General features: G+C 53.8%; 10 protein-coding genes across 10 annotated transcripts; 6 read left to right on the top strand and 4 right to left on the bottom strand.

Moving 5' to 3' along the window:
* The first annotated feature begins 79 nt into the window (after nucleotides 1–79).
* On the top strand, nucleotides 80–2,379 carry CC84DRAFT_1229895 (retrograde regulation protein 2). The gene is made up of 4 exons (XM_018183683.1): nucleotides 80–555; nucleotides 603–940; nucleotides 1,002–1,460; nucleotides 1,516–2,379. The coding sequence occupies exons 1-4, from the start codon at nucleotides 249–251 to the stop codon at nucleotides 1,933–1,935; spliced, it is 1,524 nt and encodes a 507-aa protein (XP_018031532.1). The 5' UTR covers nucleotides 80–248; the 3' UTR covers nucleotides 1,936–2,379.
* A 99-nt stretch (nucleotides 2,380–2,478) lies between these two features.
* On the top strand, nucleotides 2,479–4,336 carry CC84DRAFT_1199170 (cytochrome b2; the record flags this gene model as incomplete). Its single annotated transcript, XM_018181606.1, has 5 exons — nucleotides 2,479–2,750; nucleotides 2,807–3,499; nucleotides 3,553–3,868; nucleotides 3,920–4,128; nucleotides 4,179–4,336. The coding sequence occupies exons 1-5, from the start codon at nucleotides 2,618–2,620 to the stop codon at nucleotides 4,334–4,336; spliced, it is 1,509 nt and encodes a 502-aa protein (XP_018031531.1). The 5' UTR covers nucleotides 2,479–2,617.
* Nucleotides 4,337–7,507: 3,171 nt separating this feature from the next.
* CC84DRAFT_1199169 (PLP-dependent transferase) lies at nucleotides 7,508–9,274 on the bottom strand. The gene is made up of 2 exons (XM_018181605.1): nucleotides 8,938–9,274; nucleotides 7,508–8,885 (listed from the first exon to the last, which is right to left on the bottom strand). Exons 1-2 carry the CDS (start codon nucleotides 8,998–9,000, stop codon nucleotides 7,629–7,631), a joined length of 1,320 nt encoding a protein of 439 aa, XP_018031530.1. The 5' UTR covers nucleotides 9,001–9,274; the 3' UTR covers nucleotides 7,508–7,628.
* CC84DRAFT_277318 (HAD-like protein) lies at nucleotides 8,938–10,504 on the top strand. The gene has a single exon (XM_018185731.1). The coding sequence runs from the start codon at nucleotides 9,414–9,416 to the stop codon at nucleotides 10,203–10,205; it is 792 nt and encodes a 263-aa protein (XP_018031529.1). The 5' UTR covers nucleotides 8,938–9,413; the 3' UTR covers nucleotides 10,206–10,504.
* On the bottom strand, nucleotides 10,431–11,813 carry CC84DRAFT_1154713 (GroES-like protein; the record flags this gene model as incomplete). The annotated part of the gene is made up of 3 exons (XM_018176907.1): nucleotides 11,464–11,813; nucleotides 10,808–11,390; nucleotides 10,431–10,756 (listed from the first exon to the last, which is right to left on the bottom strand). The coding sequence occupies exons 1-3, from the start codon at nucleotides 11,665–11,667 to the stop codon at nucleotides 10,431–10,433; spliced, it is 1,113 nt and encodes a 370-aa protein (XP_018031528.1). The 5' UTR covers nucleotides 11,668–11,813.
* A 455-nt stretch (nucleotides 11,814–12,268) lies between these two features.
* On the bottom strand, nucleotides 12,269–14,502 carry CC84DRAFT_1128588 (uncharacterized protein). Its single transcript, XM_018175803.1, has 4 exons — nucleotides 14,340–14,502; nucleotides 14,192–14,277; nucleotides 13,588–14,125; nucleotides 12,269–13,541 (listed from the first exon to the last, which is right to left on the bottom strand). The coding sequence occupies exons 1-4, from the start codon at nucleotides 14,341–14,343 to the stop codon at nucleotides 12,505–12,507; spliced, it is 1,665 nt and encodes a 554-aa protein (XP_018031527.1). The 5' UTR covers nucleotides 14,344–14,502; the 3' UTR covers nucleotides 12,269–12,504.
* Nucleotides 14,503–15,074: 572 nt separating this feature from the next.
* Nucleotides 15,075–17,137, top strand: CC84DRAFT_1154707 (uncharacterized protein; the record flags this gene model as incomplete). The annotated part of the gene is made up of 2 exons (XM_018176906.1): nucleotides 15,075–15,591; nucleotides 15,798–17,137. The coding sequence occupies 2 exons, from the start codon at nucleotides 15,075–15,077 to the stop codon at nucleotides 17,135–17,137; spliced, it is 1,857 nt and encodes a 618-aa protein (XP_018031526.1).
* CC84DRAFT_277777 (epoxide hydrolase-like protein) lies at nucleotides 17,119–18,921 on the bottom strand. The gene is made up of 3 exons (XM_018185734.1): nucleotides 18,010–18,921; nucleotides 17,835–17,954; nucleotides 17,119–17,751 (listed from the first exon to the last, which is right to left on the bottom strand). The coding sequence occupies exons 1-3, from the start codon at nucleotides 18,620–18,622 to the stop codon at nucleotides 17,333–17,335; spliced, it is 1,152 nt and encodes a 383-aa protein (XP_018031525.1). The 5' UTR covers nucleotides 18,623–18,921; the 3' UTR covers nucleotides 17,119–17,332.
* Nucleotides 18,922–19,134: 213 nt separating this feature from the next.
* On the top strand, nucleotides 19,135–22,108 carry CC84DRAFT_1154703 (tri-functional histidine biosynthesis protein). The gene is made up of 3 exons (XM_018176905.1): nucleotides 19,135–20,185; nucleotides 20,235–21,827; nucleotides 21,879–22,108. Exons 1-3 carry the CDS (start codon nucleotides 19,339–19,341, stop codon nucleotides 22,061–22,063), a joined length of 2,625 nt encoding a protein of 874 aa, XP_018031524.1. The 5' UTR covers nucleotides 19,135–19,338; the 3' UTR covers nucleotides 22,064–22,108.
* A 924-nt stretch (nucleotides 22,109–23,032) lies between these two features.
* On the top strand, nucleotides 23,033–24,393 carry CC84DRAFT_1100976 (endoxylanase-like protein; the record flags this gene model as incomplete). The annotated part of the gene is made up of 3 exons (XM_018174891.1): nucleotides 23,033–23,520; nucleotides 23,574–23,808; nucleotides 23,863–24,393. The coding sequence occupies 3 exons, from the start codon at nucleotides 23,033–23,035 to the stop codon at nucleotides 24,391–24,393; spliced, it is 1,254 nt and encodes a 417-aa protein (XP_018031523.1).
* Nucleotides 24,394–24,400: the final 7 nt, after the last annotated feature.

Genomic DNA, 24,400 nt, shown 5'->3' with positions numbered 1-24,400 from the left:
GTAACCTGATCTAGTTAGTGTCTCCCCAGTTGCTCGCAGTTCTCGCCGTGCGACTCCGCATCAGTTTCTCTGGGGAATGGGGAAGGATCAGCCCACTCTTGGGTGCGTATGACTCGTGCCGAACTTGCTGTATCATGACACTCCCCGGGTTGTTTTAATACTTCACTTAAACCCAGAAGTGCTCATAGGATACCTTTGACCGCCCAACCGTACCGTCGCTTTGCCATCAGATTACGCATCATATCACCATGGAGGACATTGTATCCACCAAGCCGAAGGTATCACTGGAGACCACGGAGAAAATTGTGGCGCAATTGGACAATTTGCCACTTCCCGAGGAACTGCAACATCTCGACGAAGATGAGCGAATAAGGCTCGAGCGCAGCCTCGTGCGAAGGCTTGACTGTACCCTCATGCCCGTTGTAGCATTATTGTTTTTGTTAAACATTTTAGACCGCAATAACATTGCCAACGCGAAAATTGCGGGCTTGACAGAGACCTTGAACATCACAAATTCACAATACAACACCTGTTTGATGATCTTCTATGTTGGCTGTAAGAACACTGAAAACATTGTAGAAGTGGTTGCTTACGTTTGGCAGATGTTATTACGCAACTTCCGTCCAACATGATTATCACAAAAGTCCGTCCTTCGTGGTATATATGCTGTATCACCTCAGCGTGGGGGGTTGTCTCTATGTGCCAGGCATTCACCAAGAACTACGGCGGACTCTTTGCCTCAAGGTTCATACTCGGGCTGGTTGAGGCACCTTTTCTACCCGGCGTATTCTACCTGATGAGCTGCTGGTACAGTCGTGCGGAGCTCCCTCCAAGAATTGCTATATTATACGGCAGCAACATGCTCGCGAGCGCTTTCGGTGGGCTTATAGCCGCTGGCATTGTCTCGCGGATGGAAGGCAAAGGTGGAAGGCCTGCTTGGGTATGTGCACAATCTACTTAGTCCTGCACATCACCGCGTCCGGTAAACTGACAGCTCACAGGAATGGCTCTTCATCATTGAAGGCAGCATGACCGTAGTGATTGCACTCCTCTGCGTACCGATCCTTCCAGACTTCCCTCTGCAAAAGTCCAGTCCCATTCTCAAGCGCGAACACCAACTCTACGCCGAATATCGCCTTCGCAAAGAAAACGCGGGTATTCGCGACGAGGACCCGGAGTCCATCTGGTGGGGTCTCAAGCAAGCACTGCTAGACCCAAAGTTGTACATGTTCATCATCTTGCAGATGATGTTGATTACTGCTCAGTCCTTCAACAACTTCTTCCCGTCCATCGTTGGTACACTAGGCTACGATACGACCGTGACGTTGCTTCTCACTGCACCGCCATATATCTTCGCATTCATCGTTTCTCTTTGCATCTCATTCCACGCGGCACATAAGAAAGAACGAGGTTGGCACATTGCTATTCCTATGATGTTCGGATTGCTTGGTAATCTCTTGGTGAGTCTTCACTACCTAATTTAGACTGTGGATATAAAGTTCTGACTTGAATTAGGCGATGTTCGTCCCTTCTTTAGGTGGTCGTTACTTCTCCATGTTTCTCATGACATCGGGTACATATGCACCCTACAATCTCTGCGTGTCGTGGCTCTCAGCGTCGCTGCCTCGTCCAGCATCCAAGCGCGCCGCGGCACTCGCTATAATCAACTTGATGGCCGCAGGTGTAGCACATTTTTACACTAGCTATGCTTTTCCCGACACGCAGAAGCCGCGTTATTATGGCGGTGGCGGCATGATGAGCGCGGCGTGTCTTATCTGTGCAGGGATGGCAATCTTCATTAAGTACTACTTGAAGAGGCAAAACGCAAATATGGAGAGAGAGGAATTAGAAGAGGGCCGAGTTGGAGGTGGCATCAAGGGAAGCAAGGCTGGTCATGGTGGTGACGCTATTGTTCGGTTCAGATATGTTCATTGAGTTGGGAGGCAAGCAGTGGTGGAGCTGTGCTCCTCTATACATACAGCTTAGCCGTGGAATGCCTATGCGACTTCCTCCATTCAATATATTAGAGGCATGTCATCTTGAACCCATGACTATCTCAGAGTGTACTTTGAATGACAGTATGATATACGCTATTTCGTGACCCCAACAGATTATTTCGTTTTACGTTTTCCTCGAAGCAATACCTGAATCACAGATAAGCTGAAAATGAAATGAGAGAATTGGTCGCGCTCAATATTTGAGCCTCGTTGCTTTGACTTCCTGAGATGGCATTGCGGTGCCTCGGATGACACCCCGGACGCTGGGACTTTGTCGAAACGATGCTGAGTCACCTGATCGTTCGGCAATGACCAATTTGCCCTCGGTATGCTACCGAGCTTGTGGGGGCCCAAGTTTCTCCGGAGTTCACGCCTTGAGTCCTTGATTGCGGTGGTGGGTCCCGCTCGGCGAGAAAGCCGGTCAACTCTCGAAACCTTCTCCGGGCCTGGAAGAACACCGAGATCCACCCACACCTTGCACCCTGGAAGAACGCCGAAGGCAAACACCTAAATTATGTTTAGCGTTATGTCTGGGCACGTTGCGAGTCCCTCCGACTGCTGCTTTTGCGAACCTAGTCTTCTAATCGCTCTTGGTACTACACTTGTTCGACCCTCTGACAATGGAGGCCAAGTCCGTTTTATCATTTGACGAAGTGAAGGCGCATAACAGTCGTGATGATTGCTGGGTGGTGATCCAAGACAAGGTGTGGGATGTAACAGAGTTCCTGTCGGAACACCCAGGAGGATCGGAGGGTATGTCTGCTACACGTTGTTTTCAACTAGGACTTTCCTCAAGCTAATTCACTCAGTAATCTTGAAATACGCCGGAAAGGATGCAACCTCAGTATACAATGAGTTCCACGCCCCAGGCATGCTCGAGGAAACACTTGCTACCAACAAGTTCGTCGGCGACATCCTCCCATCGAACGATCTGCCCCCAAGAAGCACGATCGACGAAGCAGAGGCAGCAGAATCAAATCCACACCCCGGAAAACGCCAAATCGAGATCCCAAACCAGGTTCCTGAGATATACGAGAAGCCGCACCTACACCAGCTTATCTCTGCAGCTGATTTCCAGGAAGTTGCCCGACACACGTTGACGCCAAAGGCATGGGCTTTCTACTCTTCAGCCGCCACAGATCTAGTCACACACAACCAGAACAAGGCGCTCACTCGACGCGTGATGTTCAGGCCCCGAATTCTGCGCGACGTCAAGTCCGTGTCCACAAAGCGGAAGATCTTGGGTTGTGAATCCTCAGTACCTTTCTTCGTTTCACCAGCGGCTATGGCTCGATTGGCTCACCCAGATGGCGAACTGGCCTTGGCTCGAGGTTGTGCAAACGAAGATATCGTGCAGTGTATCTCTAGTAACGCCTCATACCCGCTCGCCTCGATCGTCAAAGCCGGGAGAGACGATCAGCCTTTCTTTCTGCAACTGTATGTCAACGTTGATCGACCGAAGACGGAAGAGCTGCTCCGCAAAGCTGCCTCCTTAGGAATTCGTGAGTCATTCATTCGAAAATACATCGCACTAGACGAGCTGACCAAATTCAAGGCGGCATCCTCGTTACTGTCGACGCACCAGTACCCGGTAAACGCGAAGCCGATGAACGAATCGCAGCAGAAAACGTTGCGAGCGCTATCTCCGGCGCTGTAGCAAGCAATGATAAGAAGGGTGGCGGCATGGGCAGACTGATGGCACAATATGTAGAAAAGAGCTTGATATGGGAGGACGTTCAATGGATCAAGAGGGTATCAGGGCTACCGGTTGTGCTGAAAGGCGTACAGAGTGCCATGGACACAAGAATGGCCGCCGACTGGGGATGCGATGGCGTCATGCTGAGCAACCACGGAGGACGCTCTCTTGACGGGTAAGCATCTCCTCAATATCCAAGCAGAAAAGATACTGATCACTGTCGAAGTGCGCAACCGAGCATCCTCGTCCTACTCGAACTGCACCGCATGTGTCCAGAGATCTTCGATAAGCTCGAAGTGTACATTGACGGTGGCTTTGAGCGCGGGTCAGATATCCTGAAAGCCATCTCTCTGGGCGCGACAGCAGTCGGCATCGGACGGCCGTACTTATACTCGCTGACTTACGGAGAAGATGGCGTCGAGCACCTAACACAGAGTAAGTTTCTCGTTGTACCTGGTGATAGTGCCGAATTAACTCGAGTACAGTTCTGAAAGATGAGCTTGAAACATCGATGCGCTTGTGTGGGATAACGGATATCGATCAGGCGCACCCAGGTCTAGTCAATACGCAGGATATTGACTCTCTTGTGTTGGCAACAGATAATCACCCTTACATTCGATGGCGGCCACGTGCGAGGATATAGGACGTGTAGGATTACATCATAGCCAGCTAATGAGCATCTATCGCTACGTAATCTACGGAACGGCCCTACTTTCCCCTTCAGATCACAACTGTAGTTGTGTTCCTCCGCGTAGTCTCGAAAAAGATGCACGTCTTTTGGTGGCAAGTATGGCGAGGAAAGCACGGATACGCGGTTCAACAAACAGGGGCGCATCTAAGCTTAATTCTGAGGAGAACCTCTAAAAAACTTTGGCAAGCATTGAGATCAGTGTACGAAGCCGGATATAGAATGGGAGCTCATTGAAGCTTGTGTATTGAGGAAAGCCACCGAACAACGCTCATAGCGAGGAGCTTCGAATGAGGCGACGGATTAGAATTTGAATAATTCGAATAGATAGTTCCTGACTCTACGATCTAGGTATTCGAGGAAAGTATTAACACAAGGAGCGTAGCTATTACTTCTCAAGCATAAGACTACTGCTAAATGAGTGTGTAATACCAGTAAAGTGAGTCCTGTGATCACAGCGTCCCAAAGGATATTCAAGACAGGGCATACATCCAATGAGCGGCCCCAGCTGCAGATCGCGTTTGACATCCTCGGGGTATTGCAGCTGCGCCTACAAGAAGCTACTATCAACTTTGGAGCTAAAAGAGCTTGTTCCGAGACCGCCGCAGCAGATGCCGACAAGATATGGGCCCTTGGGTTGAGATTACACCGCCCATATCCCTCGTAATCGACATAGGACACGTGTGTATATCTGTTGTGCCTTTTGGGTCGCCAAATTCGTCTTTGAAGGATTGGAACGATGGAGAGACGTAATAATGTAACGCCACACATTTTCTGACCGTGAGTGATGTGGTTTCCCGGTAGCTTTCTCCAAAGAAATGTACAGCCAGTTTCCGAAGAACCGTCAAAGAAGGCGATGCTCTCAGCTTATTTGAATCGAAGCTATGCCGCTTCAAGGCACAATGAAGGAGACTGACAATCCCGTGGGGCAGGCTCAGCCAGGATGTGCAAATATTTCATTCGTGGAGTTGTCAACACAGTGAGAATTGCCGTTAATGCGCGCTGATAAATGTCAGCTACTCAGCAACTTTTCGAAAGCGGATGACTGCCTTCTGAATTGCGCCCCTACTGCGGCCCGAGGAGCTCGGTACGGCGATGGAGATATCCTTTCCCCCAGGCTTTCACATACACGAATGTGTGCTATACGAATTCCTTGGGCTGCATGCTCTCGTTGTCTCATAATGTAGACGCTGCAAATGATGAGCATACAAGCTAGTGAACTAAGTATGCCATCAAAGGGTAGGCAGTGCTAGTGCAAGAGGTCTGTTGCTGCATTACTCTTGTAGGGTGGCACACTACTAGAGCATTATTCTGTAATTTTTTTACCTCCCCGATCTTCTTATGACCCTTTCGTCGAAAAATGAACCATGTGATCATTTTGCTCATGTTTATGAAAGGTTCGCCACTCTCTGAATTGTTTCAAACCCCTCTATGCTGGATATTTGTGATCGGGAGACTGTCCTAGATAGGCAACAACGATCAGCATTCAGTGTCATGAGCTATCATCCTTTCTCTTTACAGGCAACGCAGATAACATCGTGCTCAGATTATCGAGATATGGCAGTGTGATCGACGTATGCGAATAGCTGCAACTCTGAAAAAAGCGCACCGATGATTGGATTGCAGATCTACTGCAAAGCTCACATTAACCCGAAAGGTGAGCTCATCGAAAGTGACTTCGGCCGAGGTTTCTAGATCAGATGGCCTGGGGAAGCTCAGATAATCTAGAAGTAGATTCTCACGGGCGGAGACTGGAGTCCCCAAAGCGAACAGAGCAGATGGGCTATTGTTGATATCTAAAAATCATCACGAACGCAGCGCGAACTTGTTTGAGATCTGTGTGTGGTGGCATTAATGCAGGGCTAGTCTAGTGGTCCGAGAGCAATAAGTCGTATGCCCAGGCTTTCCTCACTGCCTCAATGGTTTGCCATAGTAAACAATGGCCGCAACACACTTTCCTTCTCTTAAAAATCGATCCCATGACCGGTGTGATCAACGATGATTACGATCAGCGCCTCATTTCTTTCAGGAGAGCAGTCATTTGTCGCGTGCACCCGCGCGCAAGCTCGTTGCGCCTAACTTTAGCGTTCCTCACAATGAACAGGAAAGCGAGCTTCGGCAAAACAAACACTGTTTAGTCTGCGCCAAACTTATAATCCAATAGTCGCCGACCGTGATGACGCGGCTCACTTCGCGAACTGTGGTTCACGCGTGGCTGTTTGACGTGCCGTTCCCCGTTACTAATTTTAACTCGAAAGAGAAAATATTGAACGGAGACGTCGATTGCTGTAGTTTTTGGGTGGTACACCTTAAAGTTTCAGCCACGGCTGGAAATTGCATCCCTTACTCATGCAGTTCCGTAACAGGAAAAATCACTGCAGGTGTTGAGGACTGTGATGAGGTTGTGGTACGCTTGATGTTGCTTGCGCAGGGGAAGTCCGCGAGTCGTAGAGATAAAATTCTTAACGCAAAGACGATGGGGCGGTGGCGAACAGAAAGTGGTGTTGAAGTAATTTGAGGTGCCGCATGCTACCACAAATGGCAAGTATTGTGCATAAGTGTCGAACACTGCGTCTGGCTCGCGGTACGCTTCACAACCTCATACCATAGTTCGTGGAACGCCACTTGTTCCCAATTCTGCCGATGATGCACTGAGTCGGATTTGCGCCCCATACTATGGTCAATGCTGTCTCCGAACTTCCGTACAAGGCGAATCAATGTAAATGGATCGAATGCAGCGCCATTGGATGGTACACTTACAGGAGCTCGGTCGTTCCTACCCCTGATAACGTCCACCGAAGTCTTCTGAAGAGGGCAAATCAATGAAAAACCATCGAACGCAGTGAATATATTCGGTACGCTTGCATGACTTTGACAGCGTCCGTTTCCGAATGAAGCTCAGATAATTTCTCCTTAGAAGATAATGAAATAGAAATATAGATTGCTGTGGGCTTCGCTGGTACGCTGGAATGACTTGAAGCGAGTCCATACCACTCATATTGTTCCGCAAAAGGCACATAACCGAACTGCATCAATTGCTGCGGTCTTCACTGGTACACTTGAGGGATTCTGTCTTTGATGAATGCCACCGTGATCACACCATGGAAGGCAAGTAAATGGATATTCGTTGATTGCAGTGGTCTTTGCCGGTACACTTGACAGATGTCAGTAGTGGTAGTCTTTAATAGACCCGACCAATGAGTCGTCAGTCAATTGATTTCCCTGTTGACCGTCGCTCTCACTTCTGTCACTCTCCATTCAGTGCTTCCGATATCCTCTTGAGGCCTTCCTCCACAGACCTCGGCGGTTGGGTGAAGACCATCCTGAACCAACCAGGCTGCTCAGCACCAGCTGCATCACCCAGCACCAGATACACTTTCTTCTTCATGAGTAGCTGGAAAATCTCGTTCGTAAAAGCGTCCATTGACTTCCCGCGAGCTGAGTCACCCAAGACCTGCAAATACCTCTTCCCCAGGTTGATCCACAAGAAGAATGCTGCGTTCGCGCCAGGAATATAATCAATGTCGTACCTACGGAGCAGCTGGACAGCGTAAGTGTATGCGGCCGACATTCGCTCGCTATTAGTTCTAATGTAAGAAGCTAGGAAGTTAGGGTCGGATAGGATTGTGACAACTGCGTTCTCGGCTAGCGAAGAGGGTGAAGAGTATATGCATGCAGTTTGACATGCTGTCAGGAACGGCTCGTTATGCTGCGATATCATGACGCCGATCCTGATCCCATTCGCTCCGAAGTCTTTGGAGAAGCCCCAAAGTACGTGTACGAGTGCTGCGTCTATGATTTCGCGTGTGTCAATAGACAGCGCTGACTCAAAGGGCGTTGGCGGTGCCTCTAGCTTGTCGACTGTGTTCTCCCAGACCGAAAGTGCGTAGATTTCGTCGCTGATGAGATGCATTTGATACTTTTGACACAGCAGCATCAATTGAACGATGGTAGCCTTCGAATAGCACCGTCCCAGCGGGTTATGCGGATTACAGAGTAGGAGCGCGCGCACCTTGACTCCATCTGCATTCGACCGAAGCAGCGCCTCTTCATATCTAGCAACACAGTCTAAACCGCAGGGGTCTACCTCCCCAAAGGCGACCGGGACTACTTTGACACCGAATCTCGTTTGAATGTCTGGTAAGAAGGCACGATAGTATGGCCGTCCCAAAAGGATACCCTCGCCAGAGTTGCATAAAGCCCATGCGCAGTGTTCGATAGCCGAGCTGGCACCGTTTGTGATTATGATATTGTCGGCTCGAACTTGCTGAATGGGATGGAAGTATGTGTTGAAGAAAGATGCGATGGCATTACGGGCCGGCTTTGATCCCGCAGGCCCGTCTTGGTACGTGAAGGCCTTTGCGGACGGATCTATCAAAGATTTATTCCGCAGGAACTCAGCAAGCTCATCATGCGAAAGGGAATTTTCGGCAATCCCCAGCGAGACATAGCCGTTAGGATTGGTCTCGGGATCCCATTGATTTGCACTAACTTCCCATACTTGCTACAGCTATTAGTCACTGGAAAGCAATTGAAAGCAAGCGGAGTACACTTACATGCTCATCAGCTCCGTCAGTAAGTTCTTTTTGTCCACGACTTGACAATAAAGATTCAGTCATGATAGTTGGTCGTACAATCTAAGACTCAGAGTCCGCCGGTGACTCCACGTTTTCACTTACGCGCTGTCCGGTTTCTAGGCGCTTCAAAGAACTTCGATGCGGCCTGAGATTCTATACGTACGCTTTTGCCGTGCTGGTTCAATCGTAGGGCGGGGAGAGCTACATGGCTCTCATTACGTCATCACTTTCGTCCTATTGGCGGAACGGGCATACATTCCTTAGATGTGCTTTTGAAGCACGCCCTTCACACATTAAGACCTTTGGCGAACTTTACGCAGAAATGTTGCGTATGGCACAAAGGCGTGTTGGTGCAAACACTCTGCTTTTCGCGTTTGCACGTCTGACAAATCACGCGCATCCTCCAGGACGCTCTTTCTTTCATCCTTCCATCACCACCACCAACTTCGACCGAAATGGCTGCTCGCAAACAAAAAGTCATTTTCTTTGATCTGATGGGCACATGCTGCGACTGGCTTACCTCATTGCTACCAGCACTCCACGAGTGCCCGCCACACTCTTCATTAACACCAGCGGAGCCGAGGCTTCGAGAGCTCGCTATCGCGTGGCGCGAAGGCTTTTTCCAAGAGATACACGCACGGTTCAACCGTGGTGATCCAAACGAAGATATTGATATCACCCACCGCCGCGTACTCGACCGCCTTTTGGAAACTAATGGCATTGAGTTCGATACGTGGAACGAGAGCGTCAGAGACAAGCTGGTCCGTCAGTGGCACTTCCAAACCCCTTGGCCAGACGTCCTTCTCGCATTACATCAGTTACGGGAGGACGGTAGGTGGTTTCTTGTAGTTCTCGCGAATGGAACAGCGCGGTTGCAGCTCGATATCGCGCAATCCTCGGGTCTACCATTCCATACGCTTCTCTCATCTGAGCTGCTGGGTTTTACTAAACCGGATCCTGCAATCTATCGGAAAGCGATGGATCTGGTACGACTCTCTCCTAATGACTGCATCATGTTAGCCTCCCACCTGTACGACTTGGCCGCGGCAAAGAGCGCAGGCATGCGTACGATCTATATCCACCGGGACACCGAAGATACCGATACAGAAATTGTCGATCTGAGAGGCGAACACGCTTACGTCGATTTATATTTCGACGGCAGAGAAAGGGATCAGCAATCGGCCCAAGAGGTCGGATTTCTAGCGGCGGCTGAGTACCTCATCAGAACTGAACCACGATCCAATTGATCCCACTCTTGGTGTTGCCATCGCTTCTCGAGAATGGCACACACTACATCTAATGGTCCCCAACTTTTCTACTTGCCAGAAGATGTGTATTCATTCAAGCTGACGTTCGTCTATCTCATGGATGCTCAACCGACCCTGAACCCCGCCAGTCTATCTACACCAACGCCCCGCACCCTCTCTCTTCTCATGGGCCTATACCGCTACTCCGGCTTTCCTCTAAACCATCTAGTCCAAGCTCTGGATCTGCACCTTAATGCACCCTGTCTTCGGATCCGCCGCTGTTTTGAACGCCTCAACTGCCTGCTCAAGATCGAATCGATGCGTGACAAGCGGCCTCAAGTCGATGAGTCCATTCTGCACTAACCGGATGGCCTTGGGCCAGGTGTTTGCGTAGCGGTACTGAAACTGCAGGTCGACTTCGCGCGTGGACAGGCGCATGAAGGGGATCTTCATCTCGTTCTTGCCGACGCCGATGACGAAGACTTTGCCGCCGAACTTGACGGCCTGGATGGCGCCGTTGATGGAGGACTCGACGCCCGTGCACTCCATGGCTGCGGGATGTCAGCAGTCAGACTTCGCGACTATGCGGAGGATTGACTTACCAACGGTGGGCTCGATACCCATGGCCGCAACGACCTTCTCCCGGAAGACCTCGGGAGTGTGCGCGAACTCGACCTTGTGCGTGAGAATATTCGGGATGATCTTCTTCGCAAAGTCCAGGCGGCCCTGGTCGATGTCGGTGATGAGCAACGGTGCCGCACCAGCAGCCCTGCAGCACAGCGCCGTGACGAGACCAATGGGCCCAGCACCACACACCACCACGGGATCGCCCAGCTTCACACCCGCGCGGTCCATGCCCGCAAGCGCAACACTGAGCGGCTCCAGCATCGCGCCATCCTCCCATGTGAGGTTGTCGGGCAGCTTGTGGCACCAGACGGCCGGGTGCTTGAGGTAGCGGCGCAGGAGGCCGGGGACGGGCGGTGTGGAGAGGAAGAGGACGCTTTCGCAGCCGTTGTAGCGGCCGGTGAGGCAGGGCTCGCAGGTGTGGCAGGGGATGTTGGGCTCGATGGCGACGCGGTCGCCGGGCTGTATGCTCTTGACCGAGGGGTGGACGGCGAGAACCTGGGCGGAGGATTCGTGGCCGAGGATGTGCGTGTCTTCGACGATCATGGGACCGATGCAGCCCTGCACTTGACGTTAGAAACTCGCTATGATACGAATTGCGTAGGAATCGACTAAGAAAATATTGGGAGCGTACTGCATGCCAGAAGTGAATATCACTTCCGCAAATCCCCGTGCTCTTGATATTCAGCAACACCTCCCCCTCCTTCAAATCCCCGCCCCTCTGCACACTCTCCAAGCTCGGCTCCGCCTCCGCAACCCACAGGTCATGCTCCGGATTCGTGTAGACGCCAATGTTCGCCTTGCTCGGCTTGACCTCCGTGGCGGTCGTCGTGCTCATATTGCCGTGTTGTATTCGTATTTCTCCAATGCACGCGAGGGGTATCACTTAACAAAGCACAATCACACTGATGAAAGAGCAAGAAAGAAAATCCAAGGATAATTATCGGCCTTGGAATTGGATCGCCTGCCCCGCGGGGGTTATATGGCTCCCACGCCAAACCTCCGCTTCCCCTCTGCCCCTCTATCGGCGCCCCCTAGCCCCTCCGACCCTGCGTCGCAGTAGGAAGCATTTCCACGAATGGCAACCCGCGTCCGCCGACGGAGCCCCAAAAGCGGCACGCAAAGTGGGCCTGCTACGCATGCACGATTTTTCCGGTGGTTGCATTTCTCACGATGGTCGCGCTTTGGTGTTGAGGGGCCCCGGGGACAGTGCAGAATTACCGCGGCACGCGGCCGCGCTTGGCGGAGTCTGGATCGCTGGCGATGAGTAGGGTGGTGCCAACCCATGCTCGAATGGGTGTCACACGTGTGCTTGTTTAGGCCGACGGTTGCTTCTGTTGGGTTTGGCTCTGTTTGCTCGTAGCCTAACGCAGGGGATGAGCTGTCATTCTCAATTCATAAGTCATAGGTAGTGGGATGCGGCTATCGACACGACGACCGCTTGCAAAAGGATTTTATATTATTAAAGACCGCGCCAAAGAACAGAGTCTCAGCACCAAACCCCAAGCATAACGCCCGCTAAGCCTGTCGAAAATGCAGACAAATCCTCACTCATGATCCGTTACGAATATGTCATCCTCCAAAACGCCTCGCATCGCGATGATGCCAGATGATCCCTTGCCAAACCATTGCCGCCAAAACCGTAGACCGTGGTATCTCAGAAGATCAAAGAAACTCATCTAAAGCCAGGAAAAATCTTGTTCAGGCCACGTCTCCACCGTGAACGACCCAGTTCTTCTTCTTCGCCTTCGACCGGGCCATGCTGGGTCCCCAGAAGCGCAAGCGCCCGTTGTCTAGCCCATTCTCTACGTTGATGCGGCTGGTCGGAGGGCGGCTCTGGACACTCTTGCACACTATTCTGCTGCGTGGGTTGCGGCACTGCGACGATCTCTGCGGCGGGAGTTGCGGGAGCGATGGTTCCTCCGAGGGGGACAGCAGGAGCCCCTGAGCTCATCTCAATATCTGCGGGTCGTGATTGCGTTCTCGATGGAGCACTAAATATTCTACGACCGCCGGTGGCCCTGCCTACACGTGCACGGAGGGAGTCATATGCACCGGGAAGGCGGGCAACAATGTTCCCCGGTGAATGGGTGTGGCCGGACGCATCCTGTGCTCGCCGGCGGCTGATCAACCGTTCTCGCCGTACCATGATATTGGTGATTTTGGGCGGACAGTACCCTGGCGGCAGCACGCTCTGCTTGCATATCGGACAAAGGCTGCTGTTGTTGAGTAGGAAAGGGTCGATGCAGTCAACGTGGAAAATATGTCGGCATGGCAGCTCTCTGACCTGCGATTCTTTCGGCTCAAAATCGTCCAAGCAGATCGGACATGTCGACTGTGCGAAGATGGCGGAAGCATATGTTATGGGAGGAGCATCTGGAGCAGAAGACCGCCGACTAAGCGGAATCCCCTTCAGACCTGTCTCAGCATCAGCCGGAGTGGATGCCTGCGCCATGCTCTTTTCAACGTGGTCCGGCTCTCCAAGGTAAGGGAATACTGGTAGTTTCGAGAGATAGTCTGCGGGCACGGTAAGTCGCTTCACCCCCAATGCTTCGAGGTCCACTTCGCCGTTGATTACGCGCCGTCGTAGCGCATTGCGGCGTCGTCGTTGTACAATGTGCATGCAAAGTGAAGTGGCACCTATTATCAGGATGAGCAAGCCTAGAACTATGACAAGGAAAACCCATAAGCTAGGAAGCTGAGTGCCAGAATCTAGATATCCTTAGCTGTGCTTGTAGATGAGCCATGGAAGACAAACCAGCTGTGACTTTCGCCCACAAACGAATATAGTCCGTCTCTGAGTACTGCTTTGATAGAGAGTCTCCGTAAGGCACAGTAGATATGTTACCAGAGTAGTTGCTCATTTGGCTTGTTATGAGGTACCCGCTTGCGCCCGGTACGGCATACGTCGGGAATTGGTTGCTGTACTGCCAGCTTCCACCATCGTTCATTGCCCATACTTGGTCATTCGTCTCGGGTGGCATTGCAGTCGAGTCTGGATCCGGTTGGTAGACGATGAAGGCCTTGACCGGTTCGTTCCGGGCCGTTGTGAAATACTCCTTCATGCAGTTGGGCGAGAACCACGGAGCAACGGCGATGAGTGCATAGCCAGCATTGTATGGAAGATTGGCCAGGCGTGTGGCATTCTCAGGAACATAGTCCTTCTCCGAGTCCCTGCACTCGTCTGTCTGCAAGGCTGGTATGTAGAGGAGGCCGTACGGATCGTCTCCGCGCTCGACACCCTTTGAAGAAAGCGTTTGTATGTTCTGCACGGGGAACTCGAAGGATTCGTTCGACTGTAATTGGTACTTGCTTAGTGCATGTTCGGGCAGGATATGCACGAGGTTCTGAGATGAGCGTACGGCAAGTCGATCGATACGATCATCGATAATCTCTGTGCGGTCAGGGTCGGGAAAGTCGATCGTGATGATGTTGATGCTTTCGGCACCTGGCGATCATGTCAGCAGGCGAGCCGAGTGCACGGTGAGGAGAAGGGCTTGGGTGACGCACTCATCGCGGCGGTTGAAAGAGGGAGTGCGGGCTGATGAGATGGTGTTGCGCATGCGGGTATCACGGTTCATGGCATGACAAGGCGACTGCGCAGCTGTTTAGTACATTGCGACACATGTACACGTGAAGAGGGCGTCGCAGGAGAAGTGGCGATGAGCGAGTGGGCGCCGCAGCTGGGCTGCGGGTTATGCGGAGGGCTGGAGGGGGCCGGGATCGTAGCCGGCACTCCCGCCGAGCACAGAAAGCTTAGCAAAGCTTATCTGGCGGGCCACTGGTGCGACTCAGTCGCTTATGCGCGCTGTTCGGGCCCCGGGCGGATCTAGGATGGTGGGTGGAGGTGTTGGATTGTCTGTCTAGGTTTTCCATGGCGAAGACTGCACCGTGAGAAGCGATGCGCAGGAGACGTGGGTTGCACCTGCCAGGCTCTGGGGACGGCGACTGCCCACTTGCGCATTGGCGATGCGGGCAGCCCTTGGCGCGCGCTCTTACCTCGCGTCGACGTGACCAACGCCATCGCGACCCAACAACGTCGTCTCCGGAGCGCTGCAACTTGTGCAAGCATCCCCCCCCCCGGTGGCCACACCGAGCAGTCTCTTCCAAAGCACTTGCCTGCGCGTCATCATCGCCGCCAGCCCTGGCCTTCTTGCTGTGTCCCCGCAGTCGGCAGGCGCCAGCGCCGTATGACGACGCCTCTCCACTGCATTCCTCACGTCGCGGAGCGCTAGCACAGCAAACATGTCGAAGAACACAAGCAGCAAGGGTAAGGCAAAGCCCGGGTCGAAGCCGCTGGGCGCACCGCGCAGTCGCAACACCACGCCCCTGCCCAACGTCCGCACTTCGGTCGAGCCATCGTCGTCGAACGCCTACTTCAGGACAAATATCAATGCTCTCTCCAAGAAATGCGATGTCACCATCGAAGATATCCTAGATCGTCCGGGCGGCAGCTCTCAGTCGGCGCAGCCGGTGCCCTCGAGCGCGCTGTTGATTAGCATGCGTGAGGCCATCGAAAGCAAAGTCCTCGGAAACGTCCAGAAGCGATGCGATGTCTCCAATAGCGCGCTCCGGGAACTCCAAGGGTTGAAAAAGAACCGACCTCCCCACGATCGAGAGAAGGAAAGACCAGCCGACAAAGAGGCCGAAGAGCGCAAGCACAAGTTGAAGAAGATCAAGAGGGCGGCTGCCGAAGACGAGCGACCGCTGGCAGTAGGTGCCCACGGCGTCGCGCGGCAGGACGGGGTTGATGTTCACAAAGGTAAGCTTCAGTCATGCTTGACATACTTTTCTCGTGTGCAGTTTACATTTATGGCTGAACGCTCTCGCTCAACCTCAACACTAAAACGCCCTCGTGAGCTGGTCTCGTGAACATGGCTACCAATCATCCCAAGATATATTTAAAACTCAGGTGTTTACAACCAGCAGACAACTCCTCTACGCTATCCTCGCCCGCGTCTCAAGCAGCACCATCCGCTGCGGGTAATGGCGCGGTTGATGCGCCTTCACCCACCGATACCGATGCCTCGCACCAGCCACCACCAGCTCCGGCGATACCGCAGTTTCAAACTTTTGGTCCTGATCCGTCCAAGTTTGATGACCCCACTGTATACCACATTCGAGACGTGACACCCGGCATGAGTGTCGAGGAGCGCAGGGAGATATACTGCGTCGCCGATTATCCCGAGAGCGACTTGAAAGACCAGACCGCTGGAATACCGCCGGACAAGGACTTCTCCAATGCGAAGCCCGCCACGCAAGTCAACGCCAGCGTCTTTGCAAATTATGTGGAGCCGTACATACGGCGCTTGACTGAGGAGGACATGGCCTTTCTCAAAGAGCGGGGTGATCGCCTGAGTCCTTTCGTGCTCCCTCGGAGGGGCGCGAGACACTACAAGGACATTTGGGCGGAGGAAGACGGACAACTGTATGCCGACCACAACGATCGCCTCCCACCAAATGAAGCACGCGGCTCCTACGAGAACATGACGGACGATTTCTTGATGACAGAGGATATATCGGCAGGACCCTTGCTGACCCGAATTCTCGCCCTACTCCGTCCCGAGGGTCGAGGTACCACGGCCAATTCCAACGACACTAACGGTATCAACGGCGATGCTATGGATATCGACGAAGGCGCTGGAGCACCGACTGAGAGCAACAACGACAACTCTCTTCCCGCCGCAACACAACTTTCCGAACTTGTTCAACAGGGTTGGAAAGGGCCTCCCGTAGGCACGCGGACAGACTATGCTACGCTTAACGAGCGTGTCCTGTTGGAAACTAAGCACAATGGAATCATCACCGATGCCGACACCGAATTGACAGCCTTTGACTACGACTCCCATTTTGACGACGAAATTGCTGCTCGTCTTCGTGTCCTCCAGGACGAACTGCGCAAACAGTCCATTGTCAATGGCGCACGAAAACAGCGGCTGCTCGAACTCACAGGTATCCGCGTGGCACAGCAAGAATACAACGATATTGCAGACGATCTTGATGCCCAGTTGAACCAAGCATACCTAAAGCGCAACCGCAATATCGGCAAGGGCAAGAAGCAGACAAAGCGACCTGGCGGTGCTGGTGGCGGATCGCATCCAGTGCCTAATGCTGGGGTTACCAGGCCTGGAGTCGGCGAGCCGATTCGCACACTAATGGAGAGGAGAGGGCAGTGGAGTGCGACAGTGGGTCCGGTCGTAAATTATGGCAAGACAGGGTTGCCGGAGGACACCATCTTCCCTGAGGATAAGATGAAGGAGTTGGAAAACAAGGAAGTGGAGATATGGGACAATGAGGCCGATGAGTAGGTCACGGTGGAATTGCTTAGCGTGGTGTTGGAGGCGAATCATGCATTGAGGGCGTTCCGGGGGGTGCAAAAAATGAAACGCACTGGATAGCAGCTCTGCTCAGCGTTCTGGTTGTTCGAAATCTTGGTATACGAGACCATGGACAGGCTAGTGGCGTTCTTCATAGACTAAATGATGCTCGTTGTCACCGCAACCTCACAACTTACTACCATTCTCCGTCACCTTCGCAACAAACTCCTCCACATCGCCCCACAAATCCTCGGGCCTCTCCAAAGCCCCAAAGTGCCCACCGCGCTCATGCGCCGCGAAACTCACAAGGTTCGTCTCGTTCTCGATGATGTACTTGATCCCAGGGAACAGCTCCTTGGGGAAGAACGAGAAGCCCGTGGGCTTCGTCAGGGGCGGCAGGGGCTCGCGGGCGCCGCGGAAGAGGGTGCGGTAAGGGTAGATGCTGCGTGGGAAGCCGCCGGTGAACCAGTAGAGCGAGATGTTTGTGAGGATGACGTCGAGGGGGGGTGTTTCGTCGGTCCATTCGATGAATTTCTCGCCGATCCAGGCGAGGAGGGCGAGGGGGGAGGAGGAGAGGACGTGGCCGATCGTGGAGGGGCGGGTCGCTGGTTGCGGGGTGTTAGCCGTTGTGAACGAGTGGGTTCCGGGAAAGAAGTGGGGGCTGAGAAGGAGAGGGGGGGTGGCATACCGTGTTCCTGCGCATACGCGGTGCCGATCTTTTGGAATGCTTGCGCGCGGTCATACGCTTCGATCTCGATGTTGCTCAGCTTCTCACGCTCCGGCTGTGTGGCCGTGCTGTATAGGTTCACTGCGTTCTGTCAGCTTCTCCCTTCCTCACTCCCCTCCCCGGATAGCAAACATACAATGCACGCCCACAACGCTTTCATACCGCGCCGCCATGATCCGGCATAGAAAACTCCCCACATCCCCGCCCTGCACAAAGTACTTGTCGAACCCCAAACCCCGCATCAACTTCTCCATCACCGCAGCCGAGTCCAGCGTCGTCCAATCGCGCTCCAGCGGCCCGCCAGACGACAGCGTGTACCCCGGCAGACTGGGCACGATGATGTGGTACGGCAGTTCCTTCCCCTCGAATTTCTTCTGCAGCTGCGCCACCAGCGGCAAAAACTCGATGAAGCTGCCGGGCCACCCGTGCAAGAAGAGGATCGGGATGGCATCCTTTTTCGGGCTGAACAGCGCGACGAAGTGCATGTCGATGTCGTCGATGGCCATTTTGTAGTTGGGAAAGGAATTGATGTGAGCTTCTTGCGCACGCCAGTCGTAGGTGTTCAGCCAGTGGTCTTTGGCCGAGGAGAGCCAGTCGTATGTGACACCGAAGTTGTCTTTGGTCTGTGTGTTTTCAAAGGTCCTGGGGCCAAGCTTGGAGAGTTGGAGGAGTTGGCGCCATTCTGAGAGGTCTTGGTCGGGAATGTGGAGGGTGAAGGGTTTGGCGGAGGAGGGTGGTGTGTATGCCATTGTGAAAGCTTGCGTGGTGTTGTGGTGGGGGGATGTGTTCGGGAGGTCCGGAAGACATCTCGGGGGGGTGCTGCTTGATATAGGGAAGCGTGAGGCACGGTTTCTACAAATCAGTCCTAGCTACAGTGTATTGCCTAGGTTGCGGTTACGGCTACGAATCGTACCGTGCGGGGAGAAAGCCTCGGAGAATGTGTGATGAAGCCACGGCAGGTCGGGCAGACTGACCCCGATGTAGTTACAATGGCGGCAGCTGGCGGATAGAGGCAATATCAGTCTACCAGATGCGGTCAAGATGGAAAATAATAAGTATACCTAGTCCATATCAGCATGCGATGTACTGGGTAAGCTTGCACTGACTTGGCGTTAGAACGAAGCTTCTGTATTAAGCTAGCGCAACAAAGTGGCGTGGAGCGGGGCACTGAGCGCAATTGAAAGCCACCGTGGGATACATTGGGGCCAAACGGCATGTCTATGGAGCTGTTATCGAAAATCAAGCCCAGAGCGATGGTAATCACCGGGCCGGAAGGGGCCCTGGAACGCGCTAGGAGGCGGGTAGATTTCTTTCACAAGTGTATTATGCCGCAATCGGTGCCCCGCCACTAGCTGCCGTCATCTGGGCAGATGTTAGTTTCCAAAACTTCTTCGACAGTCATAGCCAAGTCTCGCCATCCATTTACTCTTCGCAGCCCATAGCAATTGTTGGAAGAGTTGCGACCATGGCGCCTCCTCTTCTCGCCGCAATTGACCTGCTCACCTACGCTCAGCCCACCCAGGGTCTCAGCCCCCAGCAACTGTCCTACATTGGCAACGTCTTTGCCCGTGTCACCCCCGAGACCGTCGACCAGGCCCTCGCACACCTCCAGCAGTCCGTCGGCCGCTACACAAACTACCTCGGCGTCTCCTCGCTCGAATCCATCGACGACATCGTCTCGCTGCTCGACGCCGGCGCCGCGAAGGTCTTCGTGACGCGCCCGCAGCTCTCCCAGCTCCTCGAGAAAAACATCGACCAGGACCGGATAGTCCTGTGTCTGCCCGGAAGCACACGCGAAGAAAACATCGAAGCGATAGCGGGGACCCAGGTCGATGTCTACTCGCACCAGATCGCGGATGTTGAGCTGGTAGAGGCGTGGCTGAAGGAGTACGGGACGGAGAGGCCCGAGGTCTTCGTATCTTTCGCGAACCCAACACTGGAGGATGCGGTGAAGATAGCCAAGATGGGCGGCATCCCCGTCATACCCGCGCAGGCGCTCAAAGTAGACGCCGAGCCAGGGCCAGGCCTGCTGAGCGTCGCAAAGCTGCTTATGGCAAACGCAACCAGCGACCGGCCGGATGGACTGTTCACTACACTGGTGACTGATGAGCGGGGCGTTGCGCTCGGGCTCGTATACAGCAGTGAAGAGAGTGTTGCAAAGAGTCTCGAGACTGGGAGGGGTGTATATCAGAGCCGGAAGAGGGGCTTGTGGTACAAGGGAGAGTCGAGCGGCGATGTCCAAGAGCTGGTTTCTATGTCGCTTGACTGCGACAGCGACTGCCTGCAGTTTGTGGTCAGGCAAAAGGGCAGAGGCACGTGCAATGGCTGAAATTAACAGATCCATGATTAACAAAACCTTAGGTTTCTGCCATCTCGCAACACCGACCTGCTTCGGCGAGTATCGCGGGCTCTCCAAGCTCCAAAAGACCCTCCAGAGCCGCAAGGAGTCTGCACCGGCAGGCTCGTACACCGCACGGCTGTTCAACGATTCCCAGCTATTGCGCGCAAAGATCCTTGAGGAGGCTACCGAGCTGTGCGATGCGAACACCAAGGAAGAGATCGCTTTCGAAGCGGCTGATCTGTTGTACTTTGCCTTGACCAAGTGCGTGTCAGCTGGTGTATCACTGGAGGACGTTGAGCGGAATCTGGACGCAAAGAGCATCAAGGTGAAGAGGAGGCAAGGTGATGCTAAGCCTGCATTTGCCGCCCAAGCAGCGGCAGCGACCAATGGCACATCAAGCGGAACCGCGGCCAAGGAGGAAGTCAAGGAGGCAGCATCCGTACCAAAGAACAAAGACGACCCAGCAGGCGTGATAAACGGCCGGATAGCCATGAGGCGGATAATCACCTCGCAAGAAACACCCGAAAAGATACAGGCTGCTCTTCAACGCCCCTCCCAGAAATCGAGCGAGAAAATCATCGGTATATGCCAACCCATCATAGAGGCGGTCAAGACGCGAGGCGACGCCGCTGTATTGGAGTACACACACAAGTTCGAAAAGGCAACATCACTCACATCACCTGTATTGAAGGCGCCATTCCCGGAACACCTCATGCAGCTCGCGCCTGAAACTGCGAGCGCCATTGACGTCTCGTTCGAGAACATCCGAAAGTTCCACGCCGCCCAAAAGGAAGAGAAACCTCTGGTTGTTGAGACCATGCCGGGAGTAGTCTGCTCACGCTTCTCACGCCCTATCGAGCGCGTCGGTCTCTACGTTCCTGGTGGCACTGCAGTCCTACCCTCCTCTGCGCTCATGCTCGGGGTTCCCGCCTTGGTTGCTGGCTGCAAGAAGATCGTCCTTGCAACACCACCGCGTGCAGATGGCTCGGTAACACCCGAAATTGTCTACGCCGCACACAAGGTCGGTGCCGAAGCTATCGTCCTTGCAGGTGGCGCACAAGCTGTCGCAGCCATGGCCTACGGTACTGAGAGTATCTCCAAGGTCGACAAGATCTTGGGACCCGGTAACCAGTTTGTCACTGCCGCGAAGATGATTGTATCCAACGACACCAACGCCGGCGTCAGCATGGACATGCCCGCTGGGCCAAGCGAAGTCCTCGTGGTTGCAGATGCGACCGCAAACCCTAAGTTCGTCGCTTCAGACCTGCTCAGTCAGGCCGAGCACGGCGTCGATTCGCAGGTTATCTGCATCGCTGTGGGTCTTAATGAGCAGCAACTTGCTGCTATCGAGGACGAGCTCCACGAGCAGGCTAACGCTTTACCACGCGTGGATATTGTCAGAGGCGCAATTGAGCACAGCCTCACTTTGGTAGTAGAGAGCATTCAGGAAGCGATGGAATTGAGCAACGAGTACGCGCCCGAACATCTCATCTTGCAGGTTCAGGACGCGGAAAGGGTTGTGGATCTGGTCGAGAACGCTGGCTCCGTCTTCGTCGGACAGTGGACGCCCGAGTCCGTGGGTGACTACTCGGCGGGCGTGAACCACTCTCTGCGTAAGTTGACCCCTGAAGCGTAGCTGATAATCGACTCTAACATGTGGACAGCAACTTTCGGCTATGCGAAGCAATACTCCGGCGTCAACCTCGGCTCCTATATCAAGCACATCACCAGCGCGAACCTCACCTATGAAGGCCTGCAAAATGTGGGTACCGCGGTAATGGAACTTGCTCGCGTCGAACAACTAGAAGCGCATCGCCGGGCCGTCAGCTTGCGGTTGGGTGTTACATAGATTTTCCTTCCATACGCTCGCAAATGAATAAATTTCTTAACCATCTTCTTTTTTGTTCTCACATCATTCATGGTTTTGTCTTGTCTTTAGTTTTTTTGGTAGCCGTGGTCGTCCGGCATAAATAAACGCAGAGCCGCACGATGGGGCCCTAGCGAGGCGTTTATAGGCGCTTATAGGCGTTTCACGTCCCACCCCTGTTCCAGCTTAACAGCACCGCCAGCGCCACGATCGATCTAGAAACAGAACATAATCTTGCGGGAACGAGCAACCGTCAGATTAACCGTCAAAACAGCCGCCAGATAAGTCGAGCTTCAGCCCTAAGAAGCATCACTAAGGCTTGTATCCATAAGCCTAGTGACTGATGTACCTAGATCTACCCAACATTACGCGCGACACGACATTTCTCCGACATACGTTATACTCTTAGGTCGCTAAGCCCATCATCGCCACCACAGTTCACTGCTAGCTTAACCAAACAAACACCCACCGGCATTACACTCCCATCTACTCCCTAATGCGCACCCTCCAGCCTATACCCAAAGAGGCTTAGCGTAGTGGATCCCTCCATGATCTCCAGGACGTCGTTTCATCGCTCGCCGAAACGAAGTTCCTCAAATCAGACCATGTCATGCGGACGCGCTTTGCGACGCGGGTCCCCGCTGCAAAGAATAGTAGGCAGAAATGAGGGCGGGAGATGGACAAGTATATACAGCGGCCGCTGCCGCGCTGGGAGACAAGCTTCACCAAGCTGCCGCTCAGCTTTCGTCTTCAGTCTTTGGAGGTTACGTTCTTTACCGTCTTGCGACACATTACTTTCGCTTCATACATACTACATCGAACATTGAAGCTTGCTTCGTTCCTTTCACTTGAACTACTATCATCTTCCAGCGGAAACAGAATACCCTCTTCTACGGAGCCGGATCCCCTTCGACTACATCCCAAGTCCCACCGGGAAAGAGATAAATCAAGATGCACTCACTCTACTTCACCGTCCTCACCCTGTCCTCCACCTCGGCCGTCCTCGCCGCCGTCCCCGTCTACGGCCAATGCGGCGGTAATGGGTTCACTGGCGACAAAGCCTGCGCCTCGGGCACCCAGTGCAAGGAAATGAACCCATGGTACTCGCAGTGCCTCCCAGGCGCCGGCAGCGCAGCGCCCGCTCCCAGCAGCGCCGCCCCGGTCGCCAGCTCTGCCGTAGCCGCCGCGCCCACCACGCTGCTCACGCGCAGCGCCATCGTCGTGAAGCCGAGCACCGCGTCCTCCGTTGCGGCAGCCACACCCACCAAGGGCAACGTCGCCGGCAGCGGGGCGAACGGCGCCAAGTGCTCCATCAACGAGGCGTTCAAGGCCAAGGGCAAGAAGTACATCGGCGTTGCTGCGGACCAGGGCACGCTAAGCAATGCGCAGAATGCGCAGGTCATCAAGGACAACTTTGGGCAGGTGACGCCTGAGAACTCGTGAGTCGTTGCTGTGCTGCTGGTTCGAGTCGAACGCTAATGCAAGGGAACAGTATGAAGTGGGATGCCACTGAGGCGACTCAGGGCAAGTTTACGTTCTCTGGCTCGGACGCGCTTGTCAAGTTTGCGACGGACAACGCGAAGCTGGTGCGCGGGCACACCACCGTGTGGCACTCGCAGCTGCCGACGTGGGTCTCGTCCATCACGGACAAGGCGACCCTCGAGAAGGTCATGATCTCGCACATCCAGGGCGTGATCGGCAAGTACAAGGGCAAGGTCTACGCTTGGGTAAGCTTCCCCTTCCTATGAAATTCCCAGAAGACCTGCTAACCCGCCACCTAGGACGTCGTCAACGAGATCTTCAGCGAAGACGGCAGCTTCCGCTCCTCTGTCTTCTACAATGTCCTCGGCGAGGGCTTCGTCGCCACCGCCTTCAAGACCGCCCGCGCCGCTGACTCTGCTGCCAAGCTCTACATCAACGACTACAACCTCGACTCCCCAACCTACGCCAAGACCAAGGCCATGGCCGCCAACGTCAAGAAATGGGTTGCCGCCGGTGTCCCCATCGACGGCATCGGCTCGCAGTCGCACTTGTCCGGTGTCTGGCCCATCTCGGACTACCCCGCCGCGCTGAAGCTGCTCTGTGGTTCTGCAAGCGAGTGTGCGATGACCGAGCTCGACATCAAGGGCGCTGCCGTCAGCGATTACAAGACTGCTGTTACGGCGTGCTTAGACATTAAGAACTGCGTGGGTGTTACCGTGTGGGGTGTCAGCGACAAGGATTCTTGGATCAAGGGCAGCAACCCGCTGCTTTTCGATGCTAACTTCCAGGCTAAGGATGCGTACAACGGCCTTTGCAGCATCTTGGTTTAAACAGCGC

The sequence above is a fragment of the Paraphaeosphaeria sporulosa genome (assembly GCF_001642045.1).
Source record: "Paraphaeosphaeria sporulosa strain AP3s5-JAC2a unplaced genomic scaffold CC84scaffold_11, whole genome shotgun sequence".
Taxonomy (NCBI): Eukaryota; Fungi; Ascomycota; class Dothideomycetes; order Pleosporales; family Didymosphaeriaceae; genus Paraphaeosphaeria; species Paraphaeosphaeria sporulosa.
The sequence above is the reverse complement of the archived record's forward strand: the minus strand, read 5'-3'. Positions and strand labels throughout refer to the sequence as shown.

Coding starts and splice junctions, on each gene's coding strand:
- CC84DRAFT_1154703 (XM_018176905.1), top strand. CDS start 19,339: ATGGCGCCTCCTCTTCTCGCCGCAATTGACCTGCTCACCTACGCTCAG. Junction 20,186..20,234: donor GGTCAGGCAAAAGGGCAGAG/GCACGTGCAATG, acceptor ACAAAACCTTAG/GTTTCTGCCATCTCGCAACA. Junction 21,828..21,878: donor GGGCGTGAACCACTCTCTGC/GTAAGTTGACCC, acceptor ACATGTGGACAG/CAACTTTCGGCTATGCGAAG.
- CC84DRAFT_277318 (XM_018185731.1), top strand. CDS start 9,414: ATGGCTGCTCGCAAACAAAAAGTCATTTTCTTTGATCTGATGGGCACA.
- CC84DRAFT_1128588 (XM_018175803.1), bottom strand. Junction 14,126..14,191: donor ATCGTATCGATCGACTTGCC/GTACGCTCATCT, acceptor TACCAATTACAG/TCGAACGAATCCTTCGAGTT. Junction 13,542..13,587: donor GTGGGCGAAAGTCACAGCTG/GTTTGTCTTCCA, acceptor AAGGATATCTAG/ATTCTGGCACTCAGCTTCCT.
- CC84DRAFT_1199169 (XM_018181605.1), bottom strand. CDS start 9,000: ATGACTGAATCTTTATTGTCAAGTCGTGGACAAAAAGAACTTACTGAC. Junction 8,886..8,937: donor CTGACGGAGCTGATGAGCAT/GTAAGTGTACTC, acceptor TAATAGCTGTAG/CAAGTATGGGAAGTTAGTGC.
- CC84DRAFT_277777 (XM_018185734.1), bottom strand. CDS start 18,622: ATGGCATACACACCACCCTCCTCCGCCAAACCCTTCACCCTCCACATT. Junction 17,955..18,009: donor AAGCGTTGTGGGCGTGCATT/GTATGTTTGCTA, acceptor GACAGAACGCAG/TGAACCTATACAGCACGGCC. Junction 17,752..17,834: donor CGCGTATGCGCAGGAACACG/GTATGCCACCCC, acceptor CCCCGCAACCAG/CGACCCGCCCCTCCACGATC.
- CC84DRAFT_1229895 (XM_018183683.1), top strand. CDS start 249: ATGGAGGACATTGTATCCACCAAGCCGAAGGTATCACTGGAGACCACG. Junction 556..602: donor GATGATCTTCTATGTTGGCT/GTAAGAACACTG, acceptor TACGTTTGGCAG/ATGTTATTACGCAACTTCCG. Junction 941..1,001: donor AAGGTGGAAGGCCTGCTTGG/GTATGTGCACAA, acceptor GACAGCTCACAG/GAATGGCTCTTCATCATTGA.